The sequence below is a fragment of the Sparus aurata genome, chromosome 23, assembly GCF_900880675.1.
Source record: "Sparus aurata chromosome 23, fSpaAur1.1, whole genome shotgun sequence".
In the NCBI taxonomy this organism is placed as follows: domain Eukaryota; kingdom Metazoa; phylum Chordata; class Actinopteri; order Spariformes; family Sparidae; genus Sparus; species Sparus aurata.
In genome coordinates this window covers 19,711,577-19,731,045 of record NC_044209.1, presented here as the reverse complement: position 1 = coordinate 19,731,045, position 19,469 = coordinate 19,711,577, and the positions used below count along the sequence as shown (strand labels likewise).

The 19,469-nt window shown below is 44.2% G+C and overlaps 1 protein-coding gene across 5 annotated transcripts; it reads left to right on the top strand.

Annotated features, from left to right (window-relative positions):
- Positions 1-345: 345 nt before the first annotated feature.
- Positions 346-18,563, top strand: setd1a (SET domain containing 1A, histone lysine methyltransferase). 5 transcript variants are annotated; one of them, XM_030407489.1, is made up of 21 exons: positions 346-405; positions 1,450-1,594; positions 1,686-1,784; positions 1,880-2,150; positions 2,640-2,794; positions 2,981-3,207; positions 3,458-5,180; positions 5,603-6,595; positions 7,041-7,208; positions 7,478-7,562; positions 7,648-7,790; positions 8,098-8,137; positions 8,229-8,415; positions 8,581-8,624; positions 8,772-10,066; positions 10,987-11,341; positions 11,551-11,732; positions 15,089-15,199; positions 15,702-15,821; positions 16,099-16,236; positions 16,366-18,563. In XM_030407489.1, the coding sequence occupies exons 2-21, from the start codon at positions 1,457-1,459 to the stop codon at positions 16,537-16,539; spliced, it is 6,648 nt and encodes a 2,215-aa protein (XP_030263349.1). In that variant the 5' UTR covers positions 346-405; positions 1,450-1,456; the 3' UTR covers positions 16,540-18,563. The 5 variants fall into 5 exon arrangements, with proteins under 5 accessions (XP_030263349.1, XP_030263352.1, XP_030263347.1 ...); XM_030407492.1 differs by having other exon boundaries at positions 375-405; positions 1,343-1,594; positions 3,461-5,180; XM_030407487.1 differs by having other exon boundaries at positions 376-405; positions 1,343-1,594.
- Positions 18,564-19,469: the final 906 nt, after the last annotated feature.

Sequence of the window (19,469 nt, the reverse complement as noted above, 5' to 3'; positions counted from 1 at the left end):
TTTGATACTTAGAGTACCTTTCAGTAATAACACATTATATTTATACTTATATTCTCTACATATCAAACATTTGAATGCGCTTTAAAAACAGCTATGAATCAAGTCAATTTGCGTTAGCTGAGCTGTCACTGTTCGGACTTTAGGGGGCGCAATTGTAACTTTCCTGTGCTTGGATTTGCATAAGCAGATTCAAATAACTGAAAAACTTAACTGTAAAAATTGACCGTTAATTAAAAAAAAATCTAGTCGTATGTTTTACTAAAAAATGTTTAATTTTAATTACATTTTCATATTTTACATCTGTGTTCCGTATTTATTTATTTAGTTATCCGGAGTGACGAAAGTGTGGATCAGCAATCGTGGGCTGCATTCGCATAACTGATGGAGAACAGGCGAGGCTTTCAGGTTGGTTACGCGATGGCGGCTCGCTCCACAATATAGGGATTTTAAGGCGAAAACAATGGCTTCGCCGCTCGGGGAGGCGTGTTGTTGCCTCGGCTAACTACCGGAATGATAGCGACATCATTTTAGTTCATCGGATTTGCTTCGGCGCTAAATCGGAGACGTCCCTTTTCTGTTAGGGGCTCAGTGTTTTTCTTGTTCGTCTCCCGGGCCTGGCTGTAGCTGCCTACACTGTAGCGGCGGGTTGCTACTTTCGGATGAGCGGGCAGTAGGTCTTGAAGAGGTGGGGTCTGAATTTAGGCGAACTGGAGGCCAAACAAGTAGGTAGAACCTTAAAGATAGGTGCATAACATGAAAGTCACGGATAAATGGTTAATGAAGCGAGCGGAGGGTCTATAATATCAGAGTTTGACTCCTAACTTGATGTTCTTGCTAGTTAGCATTAGCCAGCGGCAGCGTTAACTTGCCCTAGCTAACGCGAGAAGGCATAAGTAATTTAACATCGGTTGACGTTATCTAACGCAGTAGCTACCGATGATGTGGTTCAAGCGGTGCGGTTCGGAACCCGGTTTCATCTGCGTGTAACGGGAACTCTGTCTAGACGTTGGAGAATGCAGTTTCTTAGCATTTTGTTGATGCAGCTAGCATGTTGCTAGCTGAACTAACTGTCTTGTGACGTAACGCTGGTCATTGTTTTGACAGCACGCAGCATCTTACTCGGGACTATAAACGTCCTGGTTGTTATCCTGTATAATATTTTTTTCCCCCTCTGCCTTCAAGATTATTATTAACGGGCATTGACCACAAAAAGTTGGCTAACTGATGTGACGCAGCTGCACGTTAGGTTACGTTATCAGACAGTGTACCTACAGCCAGCGGCCGAGTATACTTTCGTTGTAATTACTGCAGCATTTCAGATCAGTATTTCTCTCCTCTGCAGATAATTTGTCAAATCTTCGCTTCTCGTGGTGGCTGCTCTGAGGAGGTTGTGTCCCCACACGGTAGCTGCTGCAATGTCTGAAATCCTGGTTTCCCTTTGACATTCAGTTGTAGGATGGATCCAGACGGTGGGGCAGATTCACAAAAAGCTGTCAGTTTGCAGTGGAAGAGCTACAAACTCGTCCAGGACCCAGCCATTCGGCGGGTCACACAGAAGATCTACAGATATGATGGAGTGCATTTCAGTGTGCCAGTGAGTTGAAGTTCGCTTTTCTCCAGTCTGTAATGTGTGTGCCTTAAAATGTTTGGGTTTTTTTGAGCTGCAACCTGTATTATTATATCAGGACTCTGGATTTCCTCCCGTGGGTGAACTGCGGGACCCAAGACCCCGGAGACTATGGTCCAGGTATACAGAGCTGTCCCTGCCAGTGCCGAAGTTTAAGGTGAGAATAGGCGGTCAACAGTAATCTCACCCGACACAGGAGCTTCTTTTGGAGTGACATATTCTTCTCACCGATTTTGCCCATTTTCTTCCCAGCTCGATGAGTTCTACGTTGGTCCCATACCCCTCAAGGAGGTGACCTTTGCTAGACTCAATGACAACATCAAGGAGCCCTTTTTGGCAGAAATGTGTGCCAAGTTTGGTGAGGTGGAGGAGATGGAAATCCTGTTTCACCCCAAGACCAGGAAGCATTTGGGCCTGGCCAGGGTTTTGTTTACCAGCACCAGAGGAGCCAAGGACACAGTCAAGCAACTGCACAATACTTCTGTCATGGGTAACATCATACACGCTCAACTGGATATAAAAGGTAAGCTAAAAGACCTTCAAAATGAAACACTCTGTAAACACATATTAATACATAGTAACACCCAAAGTGAGGCACTATTGGGAGAGACTGTGTATGCAAGCTTTTTGTGTCATCTAAGAAAGAGCTGTGGTTTATGAGAAACTACTGACACCGTCTAAAACAAAATCCTGTTTTTCCAATCTATCTGAATCTATCTGCACCTTAATCCCAGTTATAACAAAGTAATTCACTTGTTCTATGCCCTAATTTCCCAGTTAATGAAACTAAAATCCGTTAACAAGATTTTGAGATGTCTTGCGAACTTACAAACAGACCTAAAAGCAAATGAGACAAACAAAACGTGCAGATTAGCTGACTCTTGTTGGAGGCCATTAAACCTAATGGTGTTTGTCTTGGAAACCTCATTATAAGTAGATACATTTGTGTAGCTGATGAGCTCATTTCAAAGCATTTATGTATTTCTGTGCCTTCTGTTTTTTTTTAACCTAGGCCAGCAGAGGCAGAAGTATTATGACCTGATAGTGAACGGGTCCTACACTCCTCAGACTGTGCCTCTGGGAGGCAAGGCTTTGACAGACAGGGTCCAGCCTCAGGCTCCAACACAGCCACAGCCACCGCCACAGCCACAACCACAGCCTGACACGGTACTGTCCCTTCACTCATTTAATGATCAAATAGAGCTGAATTGCAAATGAGTATAAAGTGTTTTAGCAGCATTTTTTTTGAAAGTCATTGATTGCACACATTCTGAATCAAATTCAGCACAATCAGAGAGTGAATCATTCTTACTTAATAAAAAAAAAAAAACGTATTTCCTTTTTGCTGCACAGTCATCAGAAATCAGGCGGAGGCTCTCCAGTGAGCTTGCGGTATTGGCAGCAGGTGTCCAAGCCCTCACGTCAGGTAGCGCCACCCCTTGCTCTGCCGATACTGGGTACAGTGATCAGCGTCTGGATACGCCTCCCTCTGCATCATCTCAGGGAGGTGGAGGAGGAACACCTTACAGCTCCAGATCTGGGACCCCTTTCTCACAAGATTCGGGCTACAGCGGCGCCAGGTCAGTTCATTGCTGTTTAGCTTATAGAGAGTTTCACATCAAAGTTTTACCTTTGCCTTGCTACTGTCATTATCATGAGGCAAATTCAGATCCCTCAGTCAAAGTTAGGAAACAACATGGCAAACTGGCAGTGGTGGCACAGATAGTTGGTAGAAGAGCAGGAATCAAATTCTGATGTTGCATTATTTTGTCCATCATTCTTCGGTCCAAAAATGATGAAAATTTAAAATCGACTTCATTTTTATTCTAGCAGGCATACTGGCTACAACACTGGCACTTTGGGCAGCGGCTACCCTCCCCAAGACATGCTACCTTCCTCATCCTCGTCTTCTGCAGTCTCTTCTACTGTCGGAGGATACAAAGTGTCTCGCTACTCTGAGGATGCGCAAGAGCCCTCAGCATATCATCGAGGTCGCCCTATGTATCCCCCAACCCCATCATACCGTCCCAATGAGCCGCCGTGCTACCCCTCATACCCCAATGTTGCAGGGCCTGGGCCACACATAGCGCACCACTCCACAATGCCTCCACCGCCTCTTGCCACCCAGTATGATCAGCCCCCAATGGCAGATAGGGAGCGAGACCGGGATAGAGACTCAGGGGGCCGCTACGGGCCAGGGGCTGTTGGCTCCAGAAGGTCATCATACCACCACCAGCAAGACACAAACTCTTCCTCAAAGTACCATTCTCATCATTCCCATCACCACTCAGAACGCAGGGACGACAGGGGGTACCGGCGAGACAGCCTGGGCTCTCGATCAGGTGAACACAGCCACCAGAGACACCGCAACCACCACCATTCTCACAACCACCATGGCAGCAGCAGCCGCAGAAGGAGCAGCCATGACCGCGACAGGGACCGAGATAGAGATCGAGACAGAGACCGGGATAGAGACAGAGACAGAGACAGTGACTACTCCAACAGCTCTGACCCCAGATACAATTCCAATTCTTACCGCTCTTCCTCAAACAGCATGTCTCCTCCCCCCTCATCTTACTCTGCATACTCCTCCAAAGAGCCTGCCCCAGCCCCTCCTCAGGGATTGGATGTTTCCACCCGTCTCGGGGGCACAAGCTTGTCAGAGAGGGGTTCTCTTCCTTCAGCAGGTGCTGAAAAAGACTACCACGCTGGTCATCACAGTGCTCTGCCTCCACCTCCTCCACCACCGCCTCCGCTCCCGCCAGCCTCAGTCATTGCAGCGGCTGTAGCTGAGACACTTGGAACACTGGACTTCAACCAGGATAGTCCAGTCCGCGAAGAGCAGTGGACAAAACCTAAGCGCCGTCCCAGCACTCCACCGGCACCGCCAAAGACGCCACCACCTTCCTCTCCACCCCAGCCCTCCATCGCCTCCTCCTCTACCTCCCCTTCCTCTACCTCCCTCCCACACCATCTTCCCACCTCCTCTTGCTCCCCACCACCCCCTCAACGTGACTCCTCCTCCCCAGAGCCAGATTCCACAAATGAGAGTTTACCATTCGTCTACCACAGCAGCAGCCTTGACTCACGTATTGAGATGCTCCTAAAGGAACAAAAGGCTAAATTTTCTTTCCTTGCCTCTGACGAAGAAGATGAAGAAGATAGGAAAGAGGAGAAGCAGAGGGGCACGCGGGGGGACGGAGGAGAGCGAAGAGGTGGGTCGGGTGATGTAACAGGAGAGCACACAGGTGGTAATCAGTTGGGAGACAGTGGGGAGAAGGACCACAGGAGGAAAGGGGAAAGAGACAGGGATGGACACAGAGGAAGGAAACGGGGAAAGGGGGGAGAAGGTAGGAAGAGTCCCACTGTACTGACAGCAACTACACCATCCTCTTCCACCTACTCCTCCCACATCCTGCCACCAGAGGAACCCCAGCCCCAGGTTGGCCTCACTGGGACTGGAGCTTTGCAGGAGGACTCTTCCCAGGCTGCATCTGCTGATACACGCAGCAGGACAGGAGCGCACACACCACCTTACAATGGACAAAGTCAGGTAAGATCAGTAGCACGAAAAAAAAATCACAAGATCTCTGTAGACTGTTTGGTCTCAACAATTTGATTGATTTCAGATCTCCATTGAATGTAACAGTTGACAACTAATTAATGCAGCTCTAGTTCTCACTTGCCAAGTCATTCCAAAAATGCTGTTATTTTTAGCTGTGCCCTGTAACATTGGATGTTTGCAGGCAGCTTATTACTTTGGTCTTTTTTGGTGCAAAAGAAGAAAAACAAAGCGAAAAGAAATAACATGTTAAGCACACATCTCCAAGACCTAAGTAGGCATTACATTAATATGCTATGTTCCAACACTAAACTCTAAACTTAAGTTGTGATGTATCTCTGTAGCTCCACTTTTAAAAGCGTGTGACTTCCCAACTTAAAACAGTTAATTCTGGTTGGGTTTTTTTTTTTCAGTCCTCTCCTCATTCCTCCGGGGAAGACATGGAGATCTCAGATGAGGAGGAGGAGGCGACCACCATAACAACGGTGACGACCCACCAGCCCTCAGTCACGTCAGGTTCCTCTCCGTCTTCATCTCAGGCTGCCATGCCTTCACAAACAACAGACCCTTCATCTTCACCCCAACCTATTTCTGACTCTGCACAGCACTTTGGCACCTCCATGCACCCTCCCATACCTTCCTACCCTCCTCATTTGCCTCCTCCACCTCCCCCTGGTTACTCTCTCCAGCCCCCGCCTCCCCCAGGGATCCCTCCCCTCCCCCACATGGAGCTGCACCCTGAGTATCCTCCTCCCATGCCCCACCACATGTATGACTATGCCACCTCCATGGAACTGATGAACCAATACAGCGGTGGAGCTCCTATGTCCTTCCAAATGCAGACCCACATGCTTAGTCGCTTACACCAGATGCGCCTGTCGTCATCCAACGGCACCCCTGGCCCTGGTGAGGCAGCAACTGCAGACTACACCTCATACCATCTCCACTCTATGCCACCACCCCACACACACCATCCCTACATAGACCAAGAGGGGAGCGGTGCGGGCTCTCATTATGACCAGGACCACCGCTACATGCCCCCTCACATGCCATACCCCTACCCTGATCCCCACAGCACTCAGATACCCCCCCTTCCACACCATGGCATCCCACCTCCCCATTCTGGCTGGCCGCCACACGTCTTACCACCACAGTACCCCTCCTACATGCCTCCACCTGGCTATGGCACCATGCTGCCTGGGGATGGAGACGAGTACAGGGCTCCTGGGGAGGCAATGCCCATACTGGCTGAGAATCCGAATGAAGCCACAGTGCAGATGGTCCTAGCTGCTCTGATCCAGGAAATGAAAAACATCATGCAGAGGGACCTGAACCGCAAAATGGTGGAGAACGTTGCCTTTGCAACCTTTGATGAGTGGTGGGAGAGGAAAGAGACTAAGGCCAAGGTAAGGAAAAATAATCATAACAATAATGGCATTGTCTTGGTTTTTAGGCTTGCTGGTGTGTTCTTTTTGAGAACGTAGGAAAACGTGTTGGTCCACTTCTTTGTACCTTTTTTATGGGATTGTTTTATTGAACTCTGGACTAAATCTCTTTTAATATTGACTGTACTGTGAATTCAGATTAAAAACCACAATCATCATTTTACCTATGTGCGAGATTGCTGCAAATTTTGCTTTCAAGATGTGGAAAAGCCTTGTCACTAGGAAGAGCATGTTTTGCTTTCCATAGCTGTCACTACTTTTAGCATTTGCTGGCAGTTTCAACTTGCCTTCCTCATTCTCTCTTGCAGAATGATGCTCTTGACGACATTAATCGGGGATTATTGTTATACTGTGAAATACAAAAGCGGACTACAAATTTTAAATTGTAAATGTTTCCCGCCTCTAGCCTTTCCAGACAATGGTAAGGGGCGTGTCTGCCTTACGGGATGATGAGAAAAAAGAGGAGAAAGTCAACCGTCCTCGGGAGCCTCTCGGGTCTCTTGTGGATTGGGCGAAGAGTGGTGGCGTGGAGGGATTTTCTCTCCGAGGAGCACTACGGCTGCCTTCCTTCAAGGTAAAAGCACCACACTGTGGCAGATCTTGGCCTGTATATCCATGATTGACAGCTCACCCACCTTGGAAACAATGTTATTTGATTTGCATTTTAAAAGAAGACATTGCCTAACAGTAGTGGTTGCAGATTAAAATTGTAGATACTTACAGTCCTAATTGTACTGCCAGGACTTATGCACAGTTAATCGTGTTTTGAGTATGTAATGTAATCTTCTACTTTCTTGACTGTGTCTGAGCTCTAAAAAAAGTTGTTGGTGTCAAATTGTTCAGGTGAAGAGGAAAGAACCCCAGGAGTTCGAAGAGGGAGAAATGAAAAGGCCGCGACCCTCAACCCCACCAGACGAGGATGATGAAGGTTTGCCTAGATTGAAAATCTTAAACGGGTGGTTTGATTAATAGTTCTGCTGCACATAACACTTCCGTTGTTGTCTCTTTTCCAGCTACTGAGGGGAGAATGCCAGAGGCAGACAGGCGTGGAGCAGAAAGGGACAACAAGAGGAGGAAAAAGAAGCCAAGAACTCGTAAACCATGGGAGCTCGGCAGCGAGGGAGAAGAAACGTCTGACGGCTCCTCGACTGAAAATGTGTGTATTTTAAAAAAATACATATTTTAGTCTGTCCTGTTTTGTTTTTTTGTTTTTAAAGCAAACCATACAATGCAAAATAAGCTTAAGGTAAAGCACACATAGAAGTGAGGTACATAAATCCATCCTTTTTGAAAAATTATTAATTATTCATTAATTTGAATGTTTGATTCATATGACATGTAAGGAGCTAGATTTTTCTTTTGCCTTGCATTAACATCATGCTCTTACTCTTACTGATTGCTAGATGGCAGCATTTCGCCGTGATCTTTTTAGTGTCATAACCAAAGCCTGTTTTTATTTGTAGGAGGATGAAGAAGAAGAGGAGAGTGAAAAGGAGTCTGATGGTAAATGACAGCTTGTAATGTTATTACTATGTCTTTGTTTATATGTTTACTTTAAGTCAGGCAGAAATGATACTAAATTATTTTCTTTTAGACGATGCCCTTAGTGCTGATAGTGATGATGAGAGCCTCTCCTCGTCATCTGAGGGCTCTTCCTCTTCAGGATCTTCATCTTCATCTTCTTCTGAGGATGAGGAAGACGAGGGAGAGGGGGCTGAGAGTGACGGGCTCGACAGCATGGATGAGTCAACCATGGACAGCACAAATGAGAAGGACGACAGGTATGAAGTTAGAAACTCTGTGTTTATTCCATGTCATTGTTTGTTCCATGTCTTTGAGCGTGGCTGAAGGAGATCTGACCTGTTGAACACATTAAGTCAAAGTTGCATAATCATATGTGCTTCTCATTATGGCTGGTTAAAAAAATGTTCTTCTGTTTTTCTCAGGGAAAATAATGCAGCTGCTGTTCCAAAGGCAGAGGTCAGAACGGGTAAGTCCAAAGTTATCGTCAACATCATTAGCTACAATACACTCTTTGGAATGTGACTATAGCTGCTCTACAGCTGTAAAAAAAATCTGTGTTAACTGCATTGTGTTTTGTCTGAATCAGTCTTTCAAAACTGTCATTTCCTCGCAGGTGAAGCCAAGGACAGCAAGGCAGATGCAACAGCACCACCTACCAAGCGTCCTCCATCTCCCCCCTACCCACGTCCTTCATCCCCTGTTGTCTTTGTGCCTCCTCTCAAGAAACGCAGGAAGACCGTCTCGTTCTCCACAGGCGAGAACGATAGCAAAATGCATCTGCCAACTGCACCGCTATCCCCATCTCCCTCACAAGTGGCGGGTGAATCCCTTCTCCTTTCACCTAGCAAGACCACAGACTCCCCTGTCACTGCTGCGTCAACCCCATCAGCTCGTCCCACTCAGGGCATCCAACTGCTCCCCTTTGCCTCCAAACCAGGTGAAGGCAATGCCCTCATTGTGCCCCCATCTGGACGAACCCAAGATTCCGAAGAGTCCAAAAAGGGACCACCCATTTCTCCTCAGACCACCCCTGTCAAATCCCCTGGAAAACGGGGTGCAGGCAAAGACTCCCCCAAATCTCCTGGCCCTCCTGTCATGGTGTGCCGCACTGTGCAGAACCTGCCATTGGACCATGCCTCTATGTGCAGAATGGCCTTCGAGGAAGCCCCTCCTCCACCTCCTGTCAACAAACGGTCCAGAGGCAGGCCGCGGACGACCAGCTTGTCTGCTTCTTCCTGTCACTCACTCAGAGAGGAAGATGATGAGGAAGAAAGTGAGCAGAGGTTGAGACTTAGGGAGCAGCTGGGGGCATCAAGCCTACTGCAGCTGGCCTCAGCTTCAACCACCGACCTGTCTGTGTTGGCTGACGTAGCCCTGAAAATGGACCCTGACGCTGGGGACTCAGAAGAGACCGAGACATCTGATGAGGCAGAGGAGCAGAAGATGGAAGAGGATCTTTTCTCACCAGAGTCACTGGCTCTAGTTATGAGCCCAGAGGGTGTAATTGTCGTTATGGAGCACAACTACTGCAAACCCCCTGTTCTCCAGGTACCACCTACTACCAAAAGGACTTCCTCCAAAGACTCCTCTGTCTTGCTCCCAGCAGACCTCAACACAATTTCTGGGGTGCTTGAAGCACCAGAGGAGGTCATTGGAGAGGCACTACCACCCAGGGGAGATACAGGAGAATACTTGCCTTCAATGGGAGTGCTTAGTGCATCTGAGGATGCTGGCCAGGCTGCAGGTCTACCTCCATCGTCAAAGAAGGTCATGGTTAGCAAAGGTTATGAACTTGAAAAGGACAAGAGCAAAAAGAGGAGAAGAAAAGACAAAGAAAACATTGAGGTTCCTCACACAAAAAAACAGAAGGAGCAGCCAGGCAAGAAACAGAGGAAGCGGAAACTAGAGGTGCGTGGGACTTCTGGTTTGTTACTGTAAATGCTTGTGGATGTTGTTACCGTATACGTAGTGTGTCATAGGTGACAATATGCCACAACAGACATGCTGACACAATAGAAATCCGGTATGACTCCTCTGCAAGTCCAATTTCAAGTTCTGGTGGTGTTGTTTTTATGGTAATGCCATCAGGGTTTTTCCCCTAGAAAAAGTGACAAGATCCTACAAAATGTCCAAACTATATTAAATCAAGATATCAATCAATGGGAATATCTATGTGCTACAGAACTACAGTATACTTTAATGTGATAAAAGAGTACAGTATGGACAGAGGATGTTTTTGGAGAAGAGCTATGTCCCTGTTCTCCTCTCTATCATAGCTCTGATTAGTGTTGCTTATGTAATCAACACAACCTACTGATGCTGTCTCAATCTTTTATAAATGTGTTCAGTTGGTGTTTAGAAAACTTCAAGCTAACGTCATGCGGGTACTTTGCCAACAGCCTAAACCTCCTGTTAATGTCCATGCTTGGGCAGGGAGTTCCCTCACACATGCCAGGCTGATTGTATCTAATTGAGCCATTTGCTTTGGCCAGAAAAAAAAACAGAAGGTTTTCTGTTTTGCTGCATGCTTTTTGTGTTGATTACTGCAAAACAATTGTACAGTTTAGTGCATGATAAATCAGTGTCGTTTTCAGACCTGAGTCAGTCAGATCCTCACAAATCTCTTCTGTGGATTTCTAACATGAAAATTAATGTTCATACATACATGTGTAATCTGGTAAATCCAAGTCTGTCACTTAATTTGTAGTTAACCTTAAACAGATTAGAAACTAAAAGGCAACAATGGATGTGTTAAAACAGCCTTAGTTCTTGGGCCTACTTGTGCTCCGTTTTTTACGTGGTAGTAATATTCCTCTTCCTGTCTGCAGGACTCAGACTTGGAGGAAGATGTGGACGTGGAGGAGCTGGAGTCTGGGGAACTGTCCAGCTCTGACACAGAGGATGAGATGATTGAAGAGGTGAGGAAGAGTGAGCGCCTCTTTCTGCAGGAGGCGGGGGTAACATCATCCCAGCGCTGGCCGAAACCTGTCCCAGCAGCCCTGCCATTAACTTTGAAGTTCGACAACCGCAGCGAGTTTGAGCAGATGACCATACTGTATGACATCTGGAACTCCGGCCTGGACGGCGAGGACTTGATGTTGCTGAAGAAGACTTATGAGAAGCTGCTGCAGGACGACCACAGTTCTGACTGGCTCAATGATACTCACTGGGTTACCCACACTAATATCCTTTCAATGACTAACTTCTGCTCTAAATATGTGCGTGCGATTGCCATGAAAATTAACTCCGAATTGTCAATGTTCAGACCATAGATGGTGTTTCAATCATAAGTAGCCCACACAATCTTTTTTTGCCTTGTAATGGATAAAATGTGTGATGTCTTCATATGCCTGTTTGGTTTCCTGCTGTTGTCCTTGACCTTTGAGCTGCACTAACCAATTTGCCGAATCCTCGGCGTAAGAAGAAGAGCGCAGGCGGACAGCTTCGTGAGCATGTGACCGGTTGTGCCAGGAGTGAGGGCTACTACGCCATCAGCCGCAAGGAGAAGGATGTCTATCTGGACCTGGACCTGCCCGAGCAGGTCATACGAGAGGTGGAGAATGTCGATACTTCGGTAGGCACACACTTTCATTTTTTGACAATGCTATCCATTTGTCGCAGTGTAGTCATTCGTCAGTCGTTTTTGATTGCCAGCGTTATAATTCTTAGAGATGGGTTTGTAACAACAATGAACTTGAATCTATGTTACTTGAATGATTTTGCCAATTGATTTTCAAAATATTAACCTGTTTAGGTCTTTTGTTCTGACATAATCAGACAAACAATAGACATATAAAGTTAAATAGTGAAGATATAAACTTTTTAAACAATACAAAAATCGTCTTAACTATAAAGTAGCGCTTTTATAGTTTGGTCTGTCCATTCCAACCAGCATCAGCTTGGATTACTTGGACTCGGCTTGTTGAGCTGATATTCACCTTTAATCTTGGCAATGGCTTGCACAAAATGTCTTTAAATAGATATTGAGAGGAGGAGAAAATGCCTAAAGAACCTCTAAAAATAAAGACAAGCTTCTTTATTACTGAATTTAAACTCTCTCAATCAGGTTTACGATGATGTTACAAGACTGTAACTGTGGGTATATTGAGGGCTTGATTCTTTGGAAAGTTGAAGCAAAGTTCACAAGAAATCCTTTTGTACTTCCCAATAACTAAGTTGTGGAAAGAATGATATTCTCCAGCTCTGCGCTGGCTCTGTAAGCAAACTTCAGGGGGTCCAGTGGTTGCTGAATATGGTTATTGTTGATGGTTAATGTGATGCTTGAGAAAACCCCCCTCGGAATTTAATTGGCAGGCAGACACAAAAGTGAGTATAATTGGCCCACAGTCATTTGGATCCGTTTAACTTACAATTTGGGGGCAGAGGATTTCCACAGGCTACAGATGAATGGTGATGCATGGTTGGAACAGTGATGTGGCTTGCAATGTCATAAATGAACCATTTGTGTTGAAATGTTTTGCACAATTAGACGATATGGTAACTTAACAAAATTTCATTGGAAACACACAAAAATCTTTAAAATGTTTAGTCGTTATTACTCCCAACCTGTGAAAATCTAAACTGACGGTGATTAGTTTAGGTTTTTCAGAATCACTTTCTGAAATGTCACCTTAACCCAGATAGTCTCTGCAGTTGTAGGATCACAGATACAATAAACTGGAATTACACTATCTAGAGTTATATTTCAATTTAGGATATTAAGAAAAATCCTATATACTATCTGACATTCATTTTAAATCTTTATTAGAATTCACGTTGTAATTATGCAAGCGCACTGATGCTACATATGGTCGTCATCACCTATGTGATCTGCATTTCCAGTTTATTGGATTGTGGCATTGGTCCTCTGTCTTTCTCTTCCTCTCAGACGGAACATTACCGTAAAGGGAGCTTTCCCCATGTGCTATTGCAATCATTTTTCATTTTTCCAGTTCTGATGACAATCTGCCAGATTTTATTGTATTTGGTCTGTCCAAGCCATCCCAAAAAAATCTTTTAACGCAAAAAGCGAACCAAACAATGATATAATTTGATCTGGACTGATACCACGTCCAAGGTTATCCGATCCAGGGTAACTCCAGGGGAGCTTGCATGCCTGTAATTTTAATTAGGCTCAAAATTAATAGTCTGGAAGTCCTGACCAAACGACGGAAGAAGTAGAACTGAAAGGCCCCTCGGTGCTGTTTTTGTGAAGGAATTTGTGCTGCATCTCTGCAAGAAAGGCGCTTTTATAAATCAAGTCATTTTTATTGGATAATAAAATTGAACATGTTATTGAAAATCTAAGGATGAAACCCTGGTGCACAAATTCTACAAGCAAATGTAAAATAAATTGGATGTGCGACACTTGCTGAAGTATAAGCGGATGGTTGACAGCTGTTTGGAGTGCTCTAAAAACAACTTAAAAAACACTGGGGGGAGGCTTATTTGCCAGAGACCTTGTGCACAGAAACAAACCACGGAATTCAGCATTGTCCTCCTCACAAGTAAAACTGAAGCTGTACCACTGACTAACAGCGTTTGGTTTAGCAACATTTGGTAGCAGTCTGTGGTCTGAGCCACACAGCACACTTTCCTTAAGGCTCTCAAAATTTCACCACTTACTGCTGTCAATGGAATTCATTTACGAACAGCATGCTTTAAATAAAGCAACATTTTTGTTCCTGACAACATTTAGTGATTTCCAACCCTAAACCACCGCTACACATGTATGCCTGCTGTCATGCATATGTAGTTGAACTCTGTCTCTCAATTACAAACTTTTTTCCTTCCAACCTTCCCATTTTTAGTAGTTTTCCTGCTTTCATTTTCAGCTTATCAGCTTTTATTAACGTATTCCAGGTATCTTAGATACAAATATCTGTTCTATGATATTAGTTTTTTGAAGTGAGTTTTATTGGGCCACATGAGGAGTGACAGCTTCCGGTTAACGCTTGAAAAAAAAACGTCATGGTGCATTGTCTGCATTGGTACATTGTTGATAGGGAAGGTGGGAACACTTTGGCACTGAGGTCATTTGCAAACAGCTGGATTTTCCAGCAGTGTGTTTTCCATCCTGGCTTTGTGCTGGTGTTTATCACCATGGAGAAAAGCAGAAGAGAAAGAAAACGCTTCTTTATATTCTCAGCATAGGCAATTTAGTTTTTTGTCACCCAGGGCATATTGTTTTGGTGTATCCTCAGTGTTTATAGAGATACAATATCGCTGACTGAGCACAAAAAACGGGATGTAACTGAGCACCACAGCAGTCAGCGTGTTTGATGTCCTGATCAAAGTAGCCCAGCAATTTTAAGGTATTAGCTTTGTTCTGAAAACCGTCTGTACCTGTTGCCTCCCAGGTGTGCAGGGATGTGGCTTGGTCTACCTGGTGGTCTGTCTGCATGTGTAAACAGTGGAAATGTTTTCAAAGCATAGGCTGGTGGTAACACTTGTTATTAGGCTATATACATCATTGGTAAGGGTCTGTTCAGCGGATTCATTTGCAAAGAAAATATAAATTAAAACAGTAGGAAAACATGCATTACCTTGAAACATGACATAACCAAAGGACATGGACCAAAGATGGAGCTCCTTCAGTTTTATATTTTTTTTTATCACTTCTGAAGCCATATTTCATACATTTGGGCTTTCTTCATGATTTTTAGTAGGTCTGACATGAATCTTACCGTTGTGGTGTTGCACAGTTTTAGCTTCAACTTTTGTTTCCAAGTCTAGTTTATCTTTGTTTTTTCTATGTTTTTATCAGTCTTATCTTCATAGTGATTGATGTCCAAATAAACTTATCCACACCAACATAGATTTGACCTTAGATTTAAAATGTAGGTCAAAGTGTTTCTCTAGCTCAAGGCCATATGATATCATGATATTGCGTCCCTTTTATAATGCGGTCTGCTGTCTATTTTCTGCCAGGGAGCCAACCGGGTTCTATCAGAGAGACGATCGGAGCAGCGCCGCCTCCTCACGGTCATTGGCACCACGGCTGTCATGGACTCTGACCTGCTCAAACTCAACCAGCTTAAGGTACGGTTACAGTAACAACCATGGGATCTGTACCTACTGAGACTAGTCTGGTCCTGGTCTGAGGCGCATTGTTTCTAAAATAAGAGGAGATCATATTTCGTAATGTTGTTATTTTGCTGCCTTCTGCTTTTTCTTTAACATTTTTAACTTTAAGTCTTTGCTGACTAAACAATACTACCTCCTCTCGCTGCCACCATAAAATTGTTGTTTACCCACAGCAAATTGTGTGCTAGTCTTAAGCAGAGCCCAACTCTGTTGAACATACAGAAAGAAAAAGCTGTCTTGATGACTAAGAATTTATTTATCAGAGTCAGAATCAACTTGCAAAACCACAGACGCCTAAACAGAAAGAACTTAAATCAGCATGTTCTGCTTTCATATGCCATGGACCAGGCTGTAGTGTCAATAAGTAGTCTCCTGTATATATTCTTGTAAGGCCTGCACTCTTTTTAGATTTTTACCAAGACCTTTGTTACAATGAGTTTTGTCTGTCCTTATGCAGTTCCGCAAGAAGAGGCTTCGTTTTGGACGCAGTAGGATCCATGAGTGGGGCCTTTTCGCTATGGAGCCCATTGCTGCTGATGAGATGGTCATCGAGTATGTGGGTCAAAACATCAGACAGGTACTGCTTCAAGTCTGTTTCAGTCTGTGCTCAACCAGTGACATCCCATGCAGTAATTAATTGTCCTAATATTCATTTTATTCAGGCCTCTATATAGTTGCGACAACAACATTTTCATAATACATCTGCATTGTTGTTGCATTATGATAAAAAGCACTGTACGTTTAACACTAAATCAAATGTTTCTCATGCACCTTTTTATGTGAATGTCTGTTATCCTTGGTTGGGTTTTAATATGGTATAACTGAGCAGATGTTTATGTCTCACACACGTCCAGATGGTGGCTGACAATCGAGAGAAGCGATACGCACAGCAGGGCATCGGGAGCAGCTATTTGTTCAGAGTGGACCACGACACAATTATAGATGCCACCAAATGTGGCAACCTGGCCCGATTCATCAACCACTGCTGCACTGTGAGTCTAAACATATTAAATCAACACTGATATGGGTTACAGCGAACAGGTTATTACATATGACTAGTTAAAATGTACTTTATTCATAGTGCTTTCACTCATCAGTCTCTCATTGTTTTGTTCCCCCAGCCAAACTGCTACGCCAAGGTTATCACCATAGAGTCCCAGAAAAAGATTGTGATCTACTCGAAGCAGGCCATCGCCGTCAATGAAGAGATCACCTACGACTACAAATTCCCCCTCGAGGAGAACAAGATTCCTTGCCTGTGTGGAACAGAGAATTGCCGCGGGACACTCAACTAGCGGCCACACTTCTCTTCCTCACTTGCCAACAACCAGCCAGACCCAGACACCCCCTGTTTCACCCTCCTCCTCAGAGTGTACCTCGAAAACAAAGCCACCCTCTGAAAAAACCCCTTGCCACTCCTCCGGATGGCTTCACAGCCGTCCTCAAAAGACCCAGGAAACAGAGACGCACACACTTGCACTTTTCACGCACATTTTTCTTTCACTTGGCAGTTTCACAAGCCAGTGTGTGTATGGGGTTTTTGTTACCTGGCATGTGAAAAACAATGAGGGGGTCCTCTGTTTCACCTTTCACTCTACTTTGGCAGTATTTGTTGACTAACATGGGTAATTGGTTGTTCCAAACAGCCTGGCATGAAAGGTCTTTCTATCACAACGCCAATATCCGTTTGATGAAGAAAACTGAAAAAACACTGGTATTCTATGTCTACGTCCGCTCACATTATCCACAACCTGGATCACTCTTCCATTGCCCCCGCAGCCTCCCACCCACACTAATCCGCACATAGACGCACAGGAATATCAGACAAATTCAGGGTTTTTAAAAGCGCCTGTTAAGGGTGCACTTTTAAGCTGACAAACTTCAATCAATTTGGTCTTCAGTTATGCAAGATTTCCAAGTGTGAAGATTCTTTTGGAGCTTTTTTTTTTTTCCTTCTTAATTTCATTTCATAGTATTATATATTAATATTACTATTGATGGTATTTAGTTGCAGTCGCTGTGAGAATCTTGCAGCGAAGTATGCGTCAGTGTACCCACCCACTGTCCTCAGTGGATTCACCAGCCACTATAAAACGCGATTTCCCCTCTCCACTGTGCATTACTCTCCTGATTTGCCATAGCACTCTGCCTGGATAAAATATAGTCTATTAGAACTATTGTTTTTAACCCACCCTGGAAACATTTGTCAGTTAAGTTGTAGCTAAATGTGTTTTATTTTTACATGGCTGCTGAATTTTTGAATGCAGGACCAGCACAACAGAGAATTGGCCCGTGATTTTTCTTCCCCCCCCCCCCAGCTTATAGCTATGTCACCAAAACGTCTCGTGAGGAGAACTTGTGTTTGTTTGATAGGATCTCTCTCTTCGTGTCCGTCTGTCTGTATGTGTTAAGTTGTTCCTTCCATGGTTTTCTCTTTTTTTGTTTCAACCAGCAAATGTCAGATGCCTACTTAATCTTTCTTTCCTCACTCCTTAAAGCAAAGATCACCACCAAACTCTCGCAGGTCCCTAGTAAAAAATGCCGTGGTCAGTGTTTAACTTTGTCAGTGCTACAAATGTTTTTAAAAGGCACATTTATTTGATTAGTACAGGTCTCTTCAGCGTTTTAGTTTAGAAAAATATTTTTCCACTGTTTTGTGGGCCTTTCCAGAATGCATTAGTATGTATTCTATTCGTGTGTGGACTCGTTCCCCCTCCACACTTCCCCCCCCCCCGAAACATTAATCGGCTTATGGCAAACAAATGTCATGCTTGCTATCTGTTTGCAGTGTAGATGGGTGGAAGGTATTTATGGATAAGCCTCAGCAGGTTTGTGACACGCTGCAGACAGCAGGATGTATATGGCCCTCACGTTGTCTCTGTTTTTCATATGGCTATGGCCGTCCAAAGTTGAACTTTCATTTTGAACTTTTAACTAGCAGAAGACTTTTTGTTTTGTTCCCTCCCAAACAGGAAAAATGTGTAAGATATTTTTTGTTGCGGTGAAAGCCTTTCAGTACAAACCAACCCTCTTTACTACAGGATAAAAAGATGAAAGGAAAAAAAAAAAATCAAAGAAGTACATGTAAATATTGTAGAGGTGTTTGTTTCTCGTAGAAACACACTGATTTCAAGCTGTAAATATGTCGTTCCTTTTCCTCACTCCATGAGGAGGAAACATGTACATACCTTCCATTCATTTATTTTTTATTGTTTTTCCTTTTAATTTGATGATTATTTTAATATTATTTGCAATATTTCTCTTGTATTAATGCGTTGGACCCTTTATTAATGGTGCATTAAAATATTTTTTAAATAAATGAAAACCTCATGTTGTCTTTCAATAACATTGTGTCATACTACTGTAAGAAACGCTAAAGTTCAGCCAGTGTGGGAGGATGACATGTATTCTTTGTCTAAAGGATCCTGACAGCAAATTGGGAGGTTTTTACATACCAGACAGACTGCATATAAATAACTTGCTGATAAACTGCGGTGTTAACAGGAAGTTGCTTGCGTGGTGGAAACTACAAAGTCTTATTTCCTCCTCGACAGAGTTGAAATCGTCCTGTTCTGCACCTGCAACTCTGATGCTTCCTGTTGAGAGAAACATGAGAGGAAGTGCTGAAATCTGACCTACAAACACTAGATTTCATAAGTCACCAGATGACGACGGGGAAGGCTGAGAGGCTGAAGCGCACGCCACAGATGGTGACCTGGGTTGAAAAATGTGTCAACATCAGGCTGACAAAACATCCGCCAAACCTGCCCGGTGTATCATTATAGTAAAATTGGGTAGACTGGTAATTCTGAGGTGGACTTTTTACCAGAACTGAACTAAAGTCATGAAAGAGCACTTCATATGTTTTTGTTAAAGATGGGATTCAAAGTTTCCCTCTGAGTCACAAGAAGACTGGCTGAAACTGGAAACGGCAGGATATTTCTCCTTGATAGTCACGTACAATTAGCCGTGCTTGAACTTAAGAGTTACTGGTCTATTGTTGTAGGGTTGGCGGCAATTGTTCCCAAATACCATCGACAAGAGCCACCACACTCATCTACATAAAACCCTCTGGCCTCATGGTGAGGATGTTGCAAGGACATGGGAAGGTAAAAAGTTTTACAGGAGAGCCAAACATCTGACCATTTTATGCATCGAAGTTTAGAAGTTTGTGTACAAGTCATAAGCTGTTTGTGGCCTCAGAGGGAGCTAAGCAAAGTCTGAC